Here is a 17,409-nt window from a genome sequence, read left to right as displayed (position 1 = left end):
ATATTAATATCTCTCATGACCCAAAACCAGAAATACAGAAGCTTTTGCTAGAAACATTACATAGGGACCTTTCTTTAGGGAAGTAGTATACTGTATATTCTGTGAATGTAAATCTATGTTGTGCTTTACAGTATGTCAAAGATTCCTTATTTTCAAAACCTTGTGTCCTCAAATAATCACAATGCGTCAAATGTTTTCCTTTCTGAAACTGAGAATTATGCCTTTATGCATAGCTCTACAAACTAATAATAAAAGTTGCCAAGTGATACGATTTTTAGAAATATTAGTGGTATTAGAAACATTTTAAAATCAACTTCCAAGTATAAAATTTATGGAAATATTTAGTATATTCAAGCTACATGTAGCATTTCTAGTACTCTCTTTTCTTCCCTTACCCTTCTCCAGCTTCTTTAGGAATTTCTGGCAGGTATTTTCTTCTTTAATCAACCCAGAGCACTACAATTATTAACAGCTGCCATTGACTGATTACCTGTCCCAGGGTTTCTCATACTTGGCACTATTAACATTTGTGTACAGATAATACTTTGTCATGGGACACTATCCTGTGCTTTGTAGGATGTTTGGCAGTATCCCTGGCCTGTACCCGTAGCAGATGCCTGTAGCAGCTCCCCATCTGATAACCAGAAATGTCTCCAGATATTGCCAAATGTCCTCTGGTTGTGAACCACTGGTCTGTTCTCTACTAGACATTATTTCATTTGATATTCTAGTAACTGCAAAATACGTAGGACTATATTAATCAGGATCCTGGCAGGGACCAGATGAAGCATGGATCATAGACTTTTATGAAGGAACTACTTAACAAGGAAGTGAGTACAGTTAAATGAACTGCTTAGGGATGTGGGGGTACCCAGAAAATAGCAACAGTGGGAGGTCATTCCCACAAAGAAGAAGGGAACAATTTGTTCCTGAAGTGCTGAAGAGCTTGGGCCATGGAATAGGGTCTTACAGAAGGAGCTGAATTTAGGAAGAGACAAAGCCGTGACCAGTGATTCAGCATTGTGGCAGAGAGAGTGTAGGACAGCCTGGCCTCTCCCTGCTTCTTAATTCTTTGGTCACCAGCCTGTCATGCCACTAAATTGAGCCCAAATAAAATCCATCCAGCAAAGAACTAAAGTGATGCAGCTCCAGGATTCAGCCACCATGGGCTCAGGGAAGGAAGGAAAATTGAGTTTGTTGGGAAAAAATGAAGAAAAATCCCTTCAACATCCATTTTAACATGACAAATCGAAATTTAATGATATAAAGTAATTAATCCAAAGCCAAATAGCTAATGTGTGGATCAGGCATTTAAACACGCATCTATTTGACTCCAGGCACAATGAAGGTATCATCATAGTTGGTCTGTGTGAATGAACTGATGACTACAAATTATTCAAGGTTACTGATTTTAGTAGGTGGTAGATACAAGACTAGAACCCAGTTCTCATTGCTCTTCTGGTGTTTGCTTTTTTATGTTGACCATTGAAAGAAATCTGAGAGCTTTATATCTGGCTGATTCTCAAGTAGACAAACAGGAGTGAAAGCTATTTGCTGACCTTAAAAATCTGTTTTCTGAAAATCTTGGAAAAATTTAGCTTGCATCTAGATTATTTAAATGGCATATGCTATTTTTCCAAGCTTTCAGCACATTTTCATCTTGACTGCAGACACTCAGCCTCAGCTGATGCCATATATTAGGAGAGGTAGGAGGACAAGACTAAGAATCAGGAGATTTGGGGCCCAATTCTGGATCAGCCCCTCTTAACTGTGTACCTAGCCTTCAGAAATAGTACCAACAATATGTTTCATAAATCCTTCCCTTTCACATTCACCGAGATCCTCACAGTTATTCTCAGGTATCTAATTGGAAAAGCATTCAGCTAGGATTCACAAATGAAGAATCAAGCTTAGAAAGCACTAGAATCTCACTGCATATTTCATAGCGGAAAGTGGTCCCATGTAGACTGAATTCACATTCCATCACTGAAAATGCATGGCCTTTTCTGGTCCACCCACCACTGCCTTTTGAAGTGATCAGTTGATTTGCTCCCTATGGACAGCTCATTTGCAGCATTTAATCCATCAGTTTTTACTATAAAATCATATTTCCATCTAAGTTCTGAGCATCTGTGATTTCCTATGGTTATTAGTAAGGCTACAGAGGATACCAATGCAGTTAGCACCTGGGGATTCATGGTTCTTCATTTTTCCTTCCTAGGTTCTAGATAAATATATTTGTAATCTATAACTTTTCAGAGGCAAGATCAATATTTTTAAATATTTTCTAGGTTATAGATAAGTATATTTATTATCTGTAACTTTTCAGAGGCAAGATGAGTATTTTTAAAGGTATTTAAAAATAAATGTGTACATGGAAACATATCTAACTGCGATAATACAGTCCCAGTATCTCACTTTAATCCTGGGTAAGTGGTGGGTTAGAAACTGAGATAGACTCCTACACTAAGGTGAAATGTGTTGCCACTACTGGAAGGTCTGGCAAGAACCTTAATCCTTTCCAAAACTGGTTTGTTTGTTTGCCTCCATGTGGGAGACCCAGCAAGTGATACATTTCAGACATCTATCACTTTGAGCTTGTGCTCAGCCCTGATCTCTGCCCCACCTTTTGACACCCTACTTTTACAGCATTTTCAGGCTTCTGATTTTTCTTATGTTTTCAGTATATTCAGGCATGAAGTCAGGTGTACAACACAAAAAATTGTAGCTAGCTTTATTTTTTGTATCTGAACTTCACTTCTTAAGTTCCTATTTCACCAAGCCAATTCCAAGAAATTGTATAATGCAAGGATTCTCAGTACAAGCTTAAAGCAAAAAGTATAGATATTTGAAGACTAAAACCAAAACAAAAAGTGGAGAAAAATTTTATGTTATACTTTTGATATCCCTTATAGTATGGCAAAAATGTAAATTCCTTCAAAAATATTTTCACTCATAAAATTCTAGCTACATTATAACATTGTATCTACTCTAGGTGATTAGTGGAGCTTTGGGAAAAACTATCTTATAATTTTTATGGTGATCATACATAAGGAAAGGTAGAGGAGCAGTATTTTCATTATTTAGAACAGACCTATGGGTACAAATTTCAGTATTTAGAACAGACTACCCGGGTATAAAGCATGGCTTCATCCCTTTTTACCTCTGTAACCTTGGGTAAGATACTTAACCTGTCTCTGTGTTATGGTTTGCTAATTGATCTAATCAAATTATAAATCAGCATAGGCTTTCTAGATGTTTTTATGGTTAAACAAGTTGATATTGATAAACATTTAGAATAGTACTAGAACATAGAAAAGACTATATAAATGTTAGTTGTTACCAGAAATATCCTTTCCATCATGATCATCACCACCACTATCATTATCGTCCACTTCTGCTGCAGAGAGAGGCAATCCAGTGTTTCCATTCTTCTAAAGTATTATTTTAAAATAAGTGGCATTATTTTAAAAATATTGAAGCTCTATAATAAGCTTCACTGTTTAGAATACCAAAGAAATGGTAACATACATGTAAATAATCTGCATTTGTATTATGGAATATTAACCTAACTCAGAAGCTTCAATTTGAAGACTTAGCCACCTTTTCCTTCTAGCTAATAGTATACTGAATGTATAGAATGTCTTATTTGCATTTATTCTAGTTGGTTTGGTGTCATTACACTGAGTATGTTTTCCCAAGGTTTAAGGTTAGAAACTACTGACAAATATTCCAGGAGTCAGAATTAGACATAAATTATGTGCTGCTGAGGTGTCTTCTTATTACCACAAGCCAGGTCAGAGTCTCTAAAATCACATTAAGTTACTGTTTCAGTAGTTATTAAGTTTCACCCTTGAGAGAATTAAGAGGCCTGACAATAAACTATAATAAATCTTACTGTGACCCAAACATAATTTGCAATTAAACTTCCCATTAACAATCCCAATTCTGCTAGATAAAATACATAGAAAACTTACATTTTTAATTTTTACTTTCATATTTAGAGAAGTTGAAAAAACTTTTACACATTTCATAAAAATAATTGCAATATTTGCCTGTTTCATTAATGTAGAGTCAATGCCTCATTTATGTGTTTGGTTTTTTCATTTGAGATGAGAACAGACCAAGAAATGGGTGAGACTTTTTTTTTTTTAAACACAGGAGCAATTGGCTCTCTATTTTTTTTAATTTTCATCTATTTTTTTGTCTCAATCCCCAGCCTCTGAGCCCAACTTGAAGGTGCGGTCCAGGTTAAAACAGAAAGTGGCAGAGAGGAGAAGCAGCCCCTTACTCAGGCGGAAGGATGGAAATGTTGTCACTTCATTCAAGAAGCGAATGTTTGAGGTGACAGGTAATTGAGGATTGGGCAGACATATGAATGCTGGGAGTAGGAATGAAAAAAATAGTTTAGAATAAATATACCTGCTACATATGAAAAGTTATTTTGAGGAGAAATATTTCTTGAAAGGGAATTATATTGAAAACTCACAAGTAGTTCAATAAACCTTGCTATGCATTCACCAACTGTGTTAAACAGGAAATGAATGAAAAAAACAGAACTATGTGTCAATCAAGGCATAACTAGGGAACACCAAAGCTCACCTTATTTTTTTCAGAAACAGGCAGTCCATTTTGGGAATGCCAACCCAGAGAGTATAATTTTTAATGAAATTTGATCAGAAATGAGCAGAGGGAGGTCCAAGAAGAACACTTTCCCCTGTACTCAGACGTGAACGTACAAAATACATCTGGGAAAATTAAACTACATGGAACAGCAAAACCTTGACTTTTCAACAAATTTACAGAACTCATAAATGACTTTATGTGTTTACTAGTGAAGTGGGACTTATGGCAGGAGGGGGATATATTGCTTTTTATGAAGGGGAAGAAACTGTCATTTTCACAGGTCTCAAATGGAAGTTATTTTTTTAGCTGCCTGTTTTAGTAGAGGGGTTAGGAAATTCAACCTGAGTTCTTACAACACCCCTACTTCCAGTTGTACCTGGTTTGAAATGAAAGACCTAAGACTGTAAGAACCAAAAATACTAGCCAAAATACTCCTACTTACCACTTTCTGAGTGCCTACTTAGAGCCATGCATTGTGTCTAGTTGTTTCCTTTGGTTGCATGAAGAAAGAAGTGGTAATCTGCAACCACTTTTTTTTTTTCATTCTCAAGGAAAATTGTGCTTTTATCAATGTGGGCATTTGGTATTAGTTCTCCATGATCAGATCTTATTTTTAGTAAGTTTTAAAAAATTCTTTATTTTCTATATATTTCTTTTGGCCATGACAGTGTCTACAAGAAGGCAATATGGAGGAAGAATGTGGAAGTAGAGGCAGAAACATGTATTAGCTACTAATGCAACTTAAAAGTTTGACAGATAATTTTGGGAAAAAATATTTAGTCTTTTATTTAATCTGGACACCTTTATATACTTATCTGAAGGAAAGTGTTAGTGATTTCAATGGGAAATATTTCCTTGGGATAAGAAATATTAAAGAAATGAATAATAAGTACAATTATTTTACCAGAGTTTATATGTAATTTCCAACATTAAGTAAAAATCGTAAGTTTTCCTAATAGAGGTCTTTGGTGGGGGTGCACAGTTGGGGAGTGAATTTGTTTAATGAATGTAAAGAATTATAAACCTATCAGGTGTCTAATGTAAATTTAGATAGGTGGTTTTCTACTGCAAAAAGTAGGCCCCCTCTAACAGAAAAACTTCCAGAAAAGAAAAAATTGAATATAATGCTATATTATTTTGCTTCATAATCTTAATGTCTAAAGTCATATTTATCCCAATGTGCTTTTCTGTTTTACTGTATTCTGTTTTCTTGATTATAACTTTTTCTACACAGTCACTTTTTCTTACATACCAAATTGCAGTGGCATTTAGCTCAATACCTATCTCAGTAATGATTGGTTCTTATTTATAAGGATTGTGAGTTGCCAGAGTTTTACTCAAATTTCCTTAATTTAAAATATATTTCTCTTCTTAATTTTTTTTTTTTTGAGATGATGTCTTGTTCTGTTGCCCAGGCTGGAGTGCAGAGGCATGATCTTAATTTTGTGAGATAAGTAATCACCCTTTCATTCTCAGGAAACAATATATATTGGAAGACGGACTTGTACATTTATTAGATGAACATTTCTGGTCAGTGAGCTCTGGGACTTGTGGATGCTTTGGTAGATATTTATAACTGGTATGCTGTAATTAATTTAAATTTCTTTGGATGCTCTGGACTACAGACATGCAGCTGTCTTCACCTGTGCTCCTCATTGCTCTGCCAACCTTCATCTAACTTGGATGAGATCTGTTCAAATCTTAATACTAAATATGTTTAGTATCTAGTCAGAGACTATCATAGCATCATAGCAGTTTAGTTGCTGTTGCTGTTATTCTCTTACCTCTATATGTTTTTTCTCTTCCCTATTTCATAACGTGTAAGCTGCTTTCAAACTCATTCCACATTATTGACATAAGAACCCACTTGCCATCTTTTTTCAAATTCAAGTATTTTCTGCCCCCTACAAAAAGTTCCGTTCTTTTCAAATGTTGAAATTGACTCTCCCTGTGTCTGCAATGCCTTCTCTTTCATTCTACCCACTCCAGCATCCTTATTTCATTAGCTACCCTTCTTCAAGCTCCAGTTCCAGTATCACTACACTGACCTCCGAGATCTCAGAAAATCAGTAGCTACTTTCTTCCAGATCCCATCCAGTTTGATGCCATAGAATCCTCTGGTAAAATAGTTGCTGCCTTGAATTCTAGTGCTTATCACAGTAATTTCTACATAAGGAAATACTTCCGTATGAATATCATAAAATAATATAAATAATATAATTTAAAATGGGTAAGACAGAATGTTAAAGAGAGTAGTTTTTTAAAAATATGGAAATGGAAATGATGTGGAATTGAGACATTAACAAGAAATCAGTCATTCTAAGACAAGAGTTAGGAGTTGGGAAAAAGAAGCTCCTATAAGAATGTTTAAAATTTACATTTTTTTTGTTAAAGGAAACTAAGTGGTGATGATAAAAGAAACAGATTAATCAAAAGTTCAACAAGTTATATAGACAGAAAGGCAGTGAGAAAAATGTGTTTAAGTATTTTATGATACTAATAATTTGCTTAAATCCAAGAGTAAATAAGTGGCAGATTAGAATTCTTACGTCCTTTCCAGTGGCACTGCATTTCTGAGCAGATACATAATTATGATATAAGTTGAAAGTCATAGGTGTTCTGAGAGAGGGCAAGAAAATATTGCCTGGACACTGGGAGTTCCCGTTCTCTGAGGGACATATGTTATATAAGGCAGGCTTTGACCTTATAGGTGGGATTTGGCCTGCAATAAAATAGAAGGAAAGAGGATAAAAAATAGCATGAAATGGAAAAGTATTTGGCATTAAAGGAGAATAGGTGATTTAATTTGACTGAGTGTAGAGTATGAAAAGGGCAATGGTGGAAAATAATATTAGGCTCCTTTGGAGCAGACGGACATGGTGTGAGTTATCTCTGTATGATCCTTTTGCAAGAGTTTGAAAGAAAGGTTTGAGAGACTACTGTAGTGATTCAGCAATATTAAGGAGACATTTGCTATAGTTCATGACAGTATAACAATGCCTTAAACTGAAATGATTGTAGTCAGACTCACATGAGAGATAGTATAAAGATCACATTAAAAGGACCTAGTGCCGGGCGCGGTGGCTCACGCCTGTAATCCCAGCACTTTGGGAGGCCGAGGCGGGGGGATCACGAGGTCAAGAGATGGAGACCATTCAGGTCAACAAAGTGAAACCCCGTTTCTACTAAAAATACAAAAAATTATCTGGGCATGGTGGCACGTGCCTGTAATCCCAGCTATTCAGGAGGCTGAGGCAGGAGAATTGCCTGAACCCAGGAGGCGGAGGTTGCGGTGAGCCGAGATCACGCCATTGCACTCCAGCCTGGGTAAGGAGCGAAACTCCATCTCAAAAAATAAATAAATAAATAAATAAATAAAAGGACCTAGTAACTAATTAGATATGTAGTAAAGAGAGAGGGAGTATGACACTAGGGTGATGATAAAATAGAGATAAGCAGGAAACAGCTAATATTAAATTCATATATTGAGTTTGACACATATGTAGGAGAGATTGAAATGTCTACTATTTCAGAAGAGTTTAGGCTGGAATTTATGAGTTAAAGGCAAGAAATATCTCTTAGGAGATAATTCTTGACATATGAAGTCATGATATTGAGTGACTTTGACAAGGGAAATAGAAAAGGGAAAAAGCCACAAACTTAGGTGAAAGCCTGAATTTAGGAATTGGTGGGAGGAAGAACAAAGAGATGGAAAGACAAACATGGACATAGAGAATGCCACTGTAAAAAAGATATGGAGATGAATGTTTTCTCAAAGGTCTTCAAGTGTGGTGGCATATGAGAGAACAGTTGCAGTTACAGTGGGTAAGCTATGTTGTCAGGGCTTGAAGAAGTGAGTGGACATGGTGAGAGCATGCCACTTCTCAAGAATTACTAGCATGCTGTCAGACTAGAGGGGAAATTCTAGTGTAGGAGGAGGGCCTGAAGATTCCACCTAACTCATGGAACAAATCCTTTCAGGATTTTGTTTAAGGGGGTGGGATCATGGGTAAGATTAAATATGTGAGCAATGGAGAGAAGAGAGGAAAAGAAATGCCACATTTGAAGTGGGAAAAGAGAATGCAGATGACATAATCATGAGGAGAACAAAAAGATGCTGGTGGAAATAATATCAAAAGTCCTGTCTCTGAAAAGCATGAGGCAAGATCATTTGTGTAGAGTTTGGTTGACAAGATGTAATGATGAGGCAACTAGGAAAATTTTGAAATGAGTGAACTATAAAAGGTGATAAGGAATTAATTAGAGTTGAATAAATAATTTGCCAAGGCTTGATAAGATGACTTCTCATTATATTTCTAGGAAATGGAAATTTATATTTTTGATTAAATGTTTCAATAAATGCATTAGTTTCTGTATAAGTTGAGGTACATGTGAATTTCATATCTGAAGAGGAAAGGATGACTTAAATAAGGAATCTGTCTTGTTGTTGCCTAACTTTTGCTAAAGGAAATTTCTTGTTATATTGGTATTTGAAAGTCTACATGTTAAATTTAGGCAACTTCTCATCTTCTAGAAAAAATAGGTAGAGTCAAAGTCTGATGCTGTTGTACAAGGCCATTGGTACAATGTTGAGATTCTACATTTTATTGTATTTTCTTCATATAACTTTGACTCATATACACTATAATAAGGTATAGCCTTAATATATTAAATAAAAAACAATTTACAGCACAGCATTTGAGCAATTTTTTTCAAACCTAACAGGAGTGGGCCTGGACCTCATGTGTTAACAATCTGTTTTGTGATGTGAGCAAGTTCATTATCTTCATTACTGTTATTTTCAATAATAGCACAAAAGCAAGTAAAAAATAATTCCCTTCCTTAGTTATATTTTTTCTCACCCAAAGCTTCTATGTCCTGCTCTAATTGGATATCTTTACTTCTCTAGAAACTGTTGAAATACTATGTTGTATGTTTTGCCATAAAAAACAAAGGGAGAATAAGTGGTATGAAAATTGAAAACTATTTCATACATTTTTACTTCTTTCTATTTCATGAAATACTGCTTGCATTTATGTAGGGGGAAAATAACATGCCCAGTTACATGTTACAGTAACTAAAGTTCATCTGTATATGTTCCTCATGAACACATTTGTACTTCATAATATTTTTCAGAATCCTCAGTCAGTAGCAGTTCTCCAGGCTCTGGTCCCAGTTCACCAAACAATGGGCCGACTGGAAGTGTTACTGAAAATGAGACTTCAGTTTTGCCCCCTACCCCTCATGCTGAGGTAAGACCCTTATTGTTTCTTTTAAAAATGGAATGTCTGATTAGCTGCCTAATTCAAAGTGATATTTCTGAGTTTACCTTTAATATACAAATGATATTTATGAATTGAAGTTTACTTAATTCCACATATTGTAAACCAGTTGAAAAAAAATTGATATTTACTAACTAATGTAAATATTATAAATCTATATGAAAAGATATTAGCTGACATAAATATCAGTTTTTTTCTTACAGATTTTTTTCTCATGTTAGAATTGAGTAAACTTGATCTTATTTATAAATCTGACAACAAAAGATGTTTGGAAGGCAATCCAGGCTTGAAGAATATCGAAATATAATCCTCAAACATTCTTAGTGATCCTCAGTGCACACTGCCTAACAATCGCATAACTTACTAGGCATTCTGCTTGGTTACTGGTTATGCCGATATGAGTAGATACATCAGTAAGTAAATACAACTCATGCAGGACTCTCAGAAGAACCTAGTGAGGTGGATTTTATCCAGTTGAACTGAAAAGTAATGAAAAATAATTGCAGTATTATAGTTAAAGGGTGTAAAGCTTCACTGAGCAAACCTTTATTGAGCACCTGCTATATTCCTGTCATTTTGCCTCACAATAGGGATATAAACTCTATGACCAGATAGGAACTCTGTGCTTGAAGAATCACATATTAAAGGATATTAGTTTAAAGTAACATGATTTAGTATAACCAATGATACAAGACTAAGAGGAACGTTAATATGAAAGTCAGCAAGAATTTGCTGATGTAGTTTCTGTATTAGGCTATCAAAGGCAAGAGTCTGAAAATAGACACTCATGAAATCAGCTGATTTGAAGTCATCAATGATTGACTGAAAGCCTTATTTTTTTTTCCTGTCATTATGCCTTCTTCACTGTGCATTGTTCTATGCAAGGTGAGCTGGTATGTTATCTTCTGATACATAACATGCTTCTTTCTTTATATTTTATAGAGTCATGGTACCTTGAGACAGAAAGGGACTGGTCAGATCTTTTATTCTTGGATCATCTCCATAGCTTTTCTGCCATGTGATTATCCAGCTTCTATTAGAACACTTCTGCTTATAGGGAGCTCACGTCACTGTCTCTTGAGGCAACTCAGTTGATTTTAAATAGTTATTTTGACTGTATATCTGTTGCTCTGTAATTTCATATATTTTATACACACAAACACAAACATGCATATATATAATAAATTGTCAGTTATGAAATTATTAGGTCAAAATATAAGTGAAGGCATAAATCCGGTAGTTATCTCTGATGAGCAAAGGACTGAAGCCAGTAAAATCAATTTTACTGTAAACACATTTGCACACTCGAGTTTTGAGCTTTGGTTTTCAGGACCTCAGAAACTCAAGAGATAGAAGATAAAGCCTAGTACTGACCAAGGAGGATAATCTTATAGGAGACCCTCCAGACACTAAGCTGACATCCCAGAGGCCCATATCTATGCTTCATTGGTGAGTTGACAGCTCCTCTGACTGCTCTGTCCCCCCAGCTCCCTGCCCCTGGCTGTCTGATGTGGAGCAGAGAAGAGGGCAGGTCCTCTCTCTCAGAAGTTGTAACTACAAGCTAGTCCTCATGTAGATCTGTAGCCCAAATCACATAACCTCAAGCTGTTGATTTAACGTGGCGCCACATTTGTACTCCCCATGCTGTGAGTGTGTGCAAAGCAAAGAAACCCCACCCTGGAGGAATATGCCATCTTTCTAGATTTCAAAAATTTTCCTCAAATAAATTTCCAAGGAACATGAGTCATATATCTAGACGCTGTCATTTATGACCATTTTCAGCTACTTAAAGAATAGTAATTCTGGCCTCTACATGGTCTTCAGGTCCCACATCTATTTCTTACTTCTTAGTATCCTGTCAATTCCTCTTTCTGTTTCCATTATCCTTTCAAAAAAACATGATAGCAGATGGAATAAATACTTTGTTTATATTTGTGACCAGAGATGTAAGTGGAATTATTGGACTTTAGTTGTGGATAGTATCTGTTTGTTAGTGTAGTTATACCTGAATATTGGTCCATTCTCTGCAACTCTTTAGTAAATGTTCAGGAAAAGAACAACTTGATTAAATTTTTTTTTTCCAAAAATCTTTAGGTTGTTATCTCTCAGTATGAAGAATGTGATTCTTAGTAATTACAAAAGCACCAAAGGATCTGGGTTCTAATCAGTCCCTGGATGGATTTTGCGCCATTGAAAAATGAAAACAATATACAATGCTACATTCAGCAGCATGTATGATTATCAGAGATGCATTGTCATTGCAATGTTTCCAAAGACCACTTACAACATAGGAGCATTTTATTAGGTTCAGAAACAGTAATACAATACTTTGTTTGATAATATGTAGTAATAATATTTTTAAAAGGCAAGAGAGTGACGAACACAAAATTTAGCGTGATGATTACCTTTAGGAGGGAAGGAAGGGGAAACATGGTTTGATAGTTACTAAAGAAGAAGATACGTATATTCCTTCATTGTGAATACATATATATCTGCATATAGTATTTAGTACAACATATTGGAACAACCAAGGAGTATGCATTGGTGAAGAATGTAAATTAAAAGATTTTGCGTATGTTGTTTTAATCTGTTTTATATATCTAAAGCCATAACTTGCCACAAATCATCTGTTTAGGTGCTTTAGCTTTTCAGCTATTGTTGAACATATTCTCTCACTGCAAACCTTTTCTTTCAACCTTGTCATTAAAAAAAAAAAGAAAAGCAAAACAAAACAGAAGGAAATGTGATTTAATGGAGTTTAAAAGGGTAGAGGTATTTCTTCAGGTCAGTGACAGGACATTCACCTCCAGATCTGGAAAGATGAGTTCAAAAGCAAGTAGTGACTTACCTCATAATGAATTAATTGTGTGCCTGAACTATGATCCAAAAGGCCAGGTGGGCAGACCTTTATGCACTGATGGGTAGCCTCTCTGTGGCCCAGAACAAAAAATGCAACCCTGATGGCTAACATGTGGTTTTCTGCTGTATTGCATTTACAGAGATCTGTAGTGTAATTCATTCTTGATAGGTGAGGAGACAGCGGAATTTAGACTAAGACTGTCAGCAAATTAATATCCTAGCTTTGTAGCACTAAATGTTTCTATCCAAACTGGATACAGGAAGAAAAAAAAATTCTCAGCTATACTTGAGTAACCATCATTTAGAATTTAGGATGATTTTTACAGATGTCTCCAGAGATTAATAGTAGTATGGGATTTCATAGCAACAAATACTTTGGGTGTATGAGTTATTTACATAACATATTGTGCTGTAAAAAATGGTTGCATACTTTATCATTTACAAAATAAGCTTATTCTACTATTTTTCCTTAAGCAACGCTAGTGAGTTCTTATATTTAAATGGCGTGTATTTGAATTAAGTCTTTATTTCATGGCTTGTAAGTAGAAAAGCATGTTATCTAATGCTTTCAGAGCCCATGTAAATGAATGGGATTTTATCCCATTGTGACTTCAGAAGTAGGAAAGTCAGGCTGTATCTAAAGATCTTGAGTCCTAGATGAAAACAAAATTTTCCATCTTGTAATTCACATATCCTGCTTAATTTAGATAAAGGGAAGACAAAAGTAGGAGGAGAATTTACTCGTAAGTTGAGGTTCAGGAAATAGCACATTGTGGTGGAATGTATGGGTGTTCCATTCAGAAGACTAGGCATGAACCTGGCTCCAAAACCGGTTACCTTGTCATCATTGGTCAAGTTGCCAGACTTCTCCTGACCCTCAGATTCCTGATCTAGCAGAAGATAGTATCGTAATACCTACACCAGCAGCTTTGTTTTAAGAAATCAGTGTTTGGAAGGCAGGTGGTAAATTGTGATGTGCAGAAAAAAGTTCATTTTTTGTTATTATTATCAACACTGACTTCTGGTAGGGAAAACTCATTAGCATGTTTGTCTTCAAGCCAGCAGCTCTCATGTGAGAGTGAGTCTCCATCTGCTTTGACCACTTCTGTTCCATTTCTTCTATTTCCTACATATGCTCAGTCCCAGAACTCAGATTGCTGGAGCTCCTTGCTTTACTCATTTGTAAACTTGGTTGGGGAGCTGAAACCTCAGGAGTTTCTATTTCCAACTCTAGTCAAAGATGTCTTTACCTATCTAGTTACTTTATTGTTAATACTGTGGGCCTGTGGGTTCAAATATGTTTCCATGGATATCAACACTATTACTTTAGATTCAGTAGATTTATTTGATAGCTATTTTAACAGTAGCCAAGCTGCTGGTTTATTTCTAGTTGAACATTAGTGGCTGTCTCCACTATGCTATTTTTTAAATAATTTTTCCAGCAGATACAAATGCTTTTAAAAAATGATTCTAATATTCTAAAATCATCTGTAATGTCACTTGTTTTGCCCCAATCTCACATGAGTCATCTGCCTGTTGTTTCATAATAGTTGTTGTGACATTTGCTGTAAATGTTATGCTCCCTTCTGAGTGGGTGTAGAGCTGTGGTTTTAGATAGCAGCAAATAAAACATGTTCCCCACCCCCCACCACAGGAAAAGGAGGTTGCTATGACAAAATAATCATTTACTAGGAATAACATGAGTCAGTATTTTAAAGCAAGATCTTTAACAAAGCATCAGTGCCTTTCAAATAAATGTTAAACTTTGTCAAATGATTTTTTCTTTTCCTTTTTTGTTTTTTGGTCTCACAATATGTCTTACTATTTTATAGTAACACCTTCTTGGGTGTCCAGTAAAATGAAAACTTGAGAGATTTCTACTGCCTCAAGAATTTTTTTAATTACATGGAAATTTTAATTTTCTATGAGCTAGCTGAAAGAAGACTAGAAAATAAATACAATCTTGAAAAATCCTGAAAACTGTAGTAAAACATTAAATTATTAAGATTTTTTTTTTTTAATGTGGCTATATTCTTTTTAGATAGCCTGGATTCAGGGACTTGGGACCCTGTAAAGCCAAAGCTGACTGACACTTCTAAGCATGTCTTCCTGTGTCCCATTCTAGCAGACACACATGTTACCTGATAGAGCTGGGCAGAGGTACTTCAGTCTTAGGCTGAAGGTTCTGAAGTCCTGGGAAGGTGGGTGCTGGCCAGAGATACAAGCCCAAGAGTGGGAGAGCTCAAGTATAAGACACTTAGACCAGACTTCATTTCACAAGTCCAGGCTTCTCCTCATCAAAATTGTGTGTGTGTGTATATATACATATATATCTTTTTCTTTTTCTGATTCTCATGAATATTGTAGATAATTTGGAACATACAGTAAACTGAAAATTCTATATCCCTATATTCTGTGAGCATCTTAAAATGTGAGTGATTATTGGCTGGGCATGGGGGCTCGCACCTATAATCCCAGTACTTTGGGAAGCTGAGGTGGGAGAATAACTTGAGGCCTGGAGTTTAAAATCAGCCTAGGCAACATAGAAAGACTGTCTCTACAGGGATTGGGTGGGGACATTAGTTGGAAGCTTGAGCCCAAGAGTTTGAGGTTATAATGGGCCTTGATCGCACCACTTCAATCCAACCTGGATGACAGAGCAAGATATTGTCTATTTAAAAAAAAAAAAGAAAGAAAATAGATAATTATATAACTGATATAACTAGAATTCTGTCAAAGGCTATCATTGACTTTTTTTTTTTTGTCTTCTTAAGAGTAAGAAAAATGTTCATCTTCTTTTATTCCTTCCTCCCCTCTCTCTGTCCCTCCCTTCTCTCCTTCCTCCCTTTCTTTCTATCTCCTTTCTGCACTTTCATTTTCCTTGCTCCCATAGGCAGTCATTCTCTCCTGTGTTTTTGATTATATGCATTTTATGTTACATGTATTTTTTGCTTTTCATTCATGAGTTTTAATGGGATATAAATGGCCCAATGTTATCTGTGTCATTCCATTTTCTTGTATTTATCACCAAGCATGTGTTTTTAGATCCAGATACCATGTCTTTATGGATACAGAAATCTAATGGTATGCTTTTAATCACCATAAAAATCCATGGTGTGTGTTGCTGCTTACTGATTCCCAAGGTAGATGTCCTGGTGTTCTTCAGTATATACCATGTCCCATCATCCTACAGCATAATGAAAGAATTTCTTGAAGTTAGAATTCCCAGCAAAGCAATCACTGGTCATGGTAAACAGTATAATTATTTTGCTTTAAAGTTCAACAGCATTGCTGTACCAGTCTACTGTCCCACATGCAGTGTGTGTGAGGTTTTACCTTTCTAAATCCCTGTAACATTTGACTTTGTCCATTTTTCTAATTTTAGCCAGTGTCTCTTTTGGAACAGATTCTGAGTCTTTTAATTGAAATTGGTGCTTAATTTCAATTCTCACATAAACAACTCTATTGAGAGACATAATGTTTCAGTCTACTGTTTTGTATTCATTTGAATTACAAATATTATCTATGAGATCTCCTTCCCATTGATATAACAGGAGAGAAATTAAATAAGATATAGAAGAGTCTTAGTAAAATGTGAGTGGGCCACTCCTACCCCAGTACCTGGCCCATTTCATATCTGTTGTCTAACATAATGCTCCTTCTGGTGAAATGCCATTTATTCATCAAAGCCTGGTTTAACATGGACCCCCTTTTCTTAGCCACTGAAGTATTTTAACCCTACTCTAATTAAAGTAATTATCACATTCAAAGAGTTAGTTCTCTACTTTTCTGTGCACCTAACTACCATGTGAATTAGTGTGTTATAGGACATCTTTATATACACTCTACACCATTAATCTAACACAGAGAAGTTACTCATTAATTGTTTTGTGAAGGTTAAACAATACACATTCTTACATTTACTATTTTCATTTTATCTAACCACAATAAAAATTCTTGGTTCTGAAAAATTTTCAGATGAAAATCATCTTTCTCATGTTCTCAATTGTGAAGTATTGGCATCTTAGCACAGCAATGATTTAAGGACTGGGCCAGATTCAAAACTGCTTATTGGAAAAATCTTGGCTTTGTCTGAAAACACTTGTGAGCTCACCACAATGCTAAGGTGGGATGGTCTTCCAGCCTTGTGAGAAGTCAGGATCTTTCATTGTCTCAAGGGAATGGTACCCCTCAAAATCCGTTAGTCTGACTTTCAAGTGTGTCTCTACTCAGCAGTGTAGACTATGGCTCCAGAAGAGATAAATGTGGAACAGATAGACGGCTCCTATCAAAAAGCATAGTTGAGGAAAGCTGTATTTAAAGAAAATAATTTGAGGGACATAGTTTTTCAATTCTCTGAAGTCATTCTAGACCTTGATAGTCTATAAAGATGCTGTGCCTCTTTCCTTATTTGTAATCTAAGGAGATAAGCTAAGCAAGATCTGGGTCCCTAAAATTTCTATGAGATGATATACTGATTAGAGGCTTTGGGAAGAACCAACTATGCCCAGCAGATGTAGGGGACAGAGAACCTTCCTTGCTTCATTAAGAATTGTCTCCATGAAGTTTATTTGGGCAATGATAGAGTTACTTTTCAGCTACATAGTGTCTAATAGATAAATAAAATTTCCTATTAAAAAAA

General features: G+C 35.6%; 1 protein-coding gene across 50 annotated transcripts in view; it reads left to right on the top strand.

The window, feature by feature from the left end:
* The window catches only part of HDAC9 (histone deacetylase 9), a 959,772-nt gene that overhangs the window by 568,261 nt on the left and 374,102 nt on the right, over nt 1-17,409 (top strand). For 35 of the 50 annotated variants that reach the window (XR_013523929.1, XM_078342579.1, XM_054237178.2 and 32 more), the window contains 2 exons: nt 4,220-4,351; nt 9,763-9,878. Coding sequence is in view for 49 of the 50 variants with exons in the window: in XM_078342579.1 (XP_078198705.1) it covers nt 4,220-4,351; nt 9,763-9,878 (248 nt within the window). In the remaining variant the exon portion in view is untranslated. The remainder of the gene's footprint in view (nt 1-4,219; nt 4,352-9,762; nt 9,879-17,409) is intronic. The other 15 variants (XM_078342596.1, XM_078342599.1, XM_078342592.1 and 12 more) reach the window with 1 other exon arrangement.

Source organism: Callithrix jacchus, chromosome 11 (assembly GCF_049354715.1).
Source record: "Callithrix jacchus isolate 240 chromosome 11, calJac240_pri, whole genome shotgun sequence".
Lineage (NCBI taxonomy): Eukaryota > Metazoa > Chordata > Mammalia > Primates > Cebidae > Callithrix > Callithrix jacchus.
The sequence above is the reverse complement of the archived record's forward strand: the minus strand, read 5'-3'. Positions and strand labels throughout refer to the sequence as shown.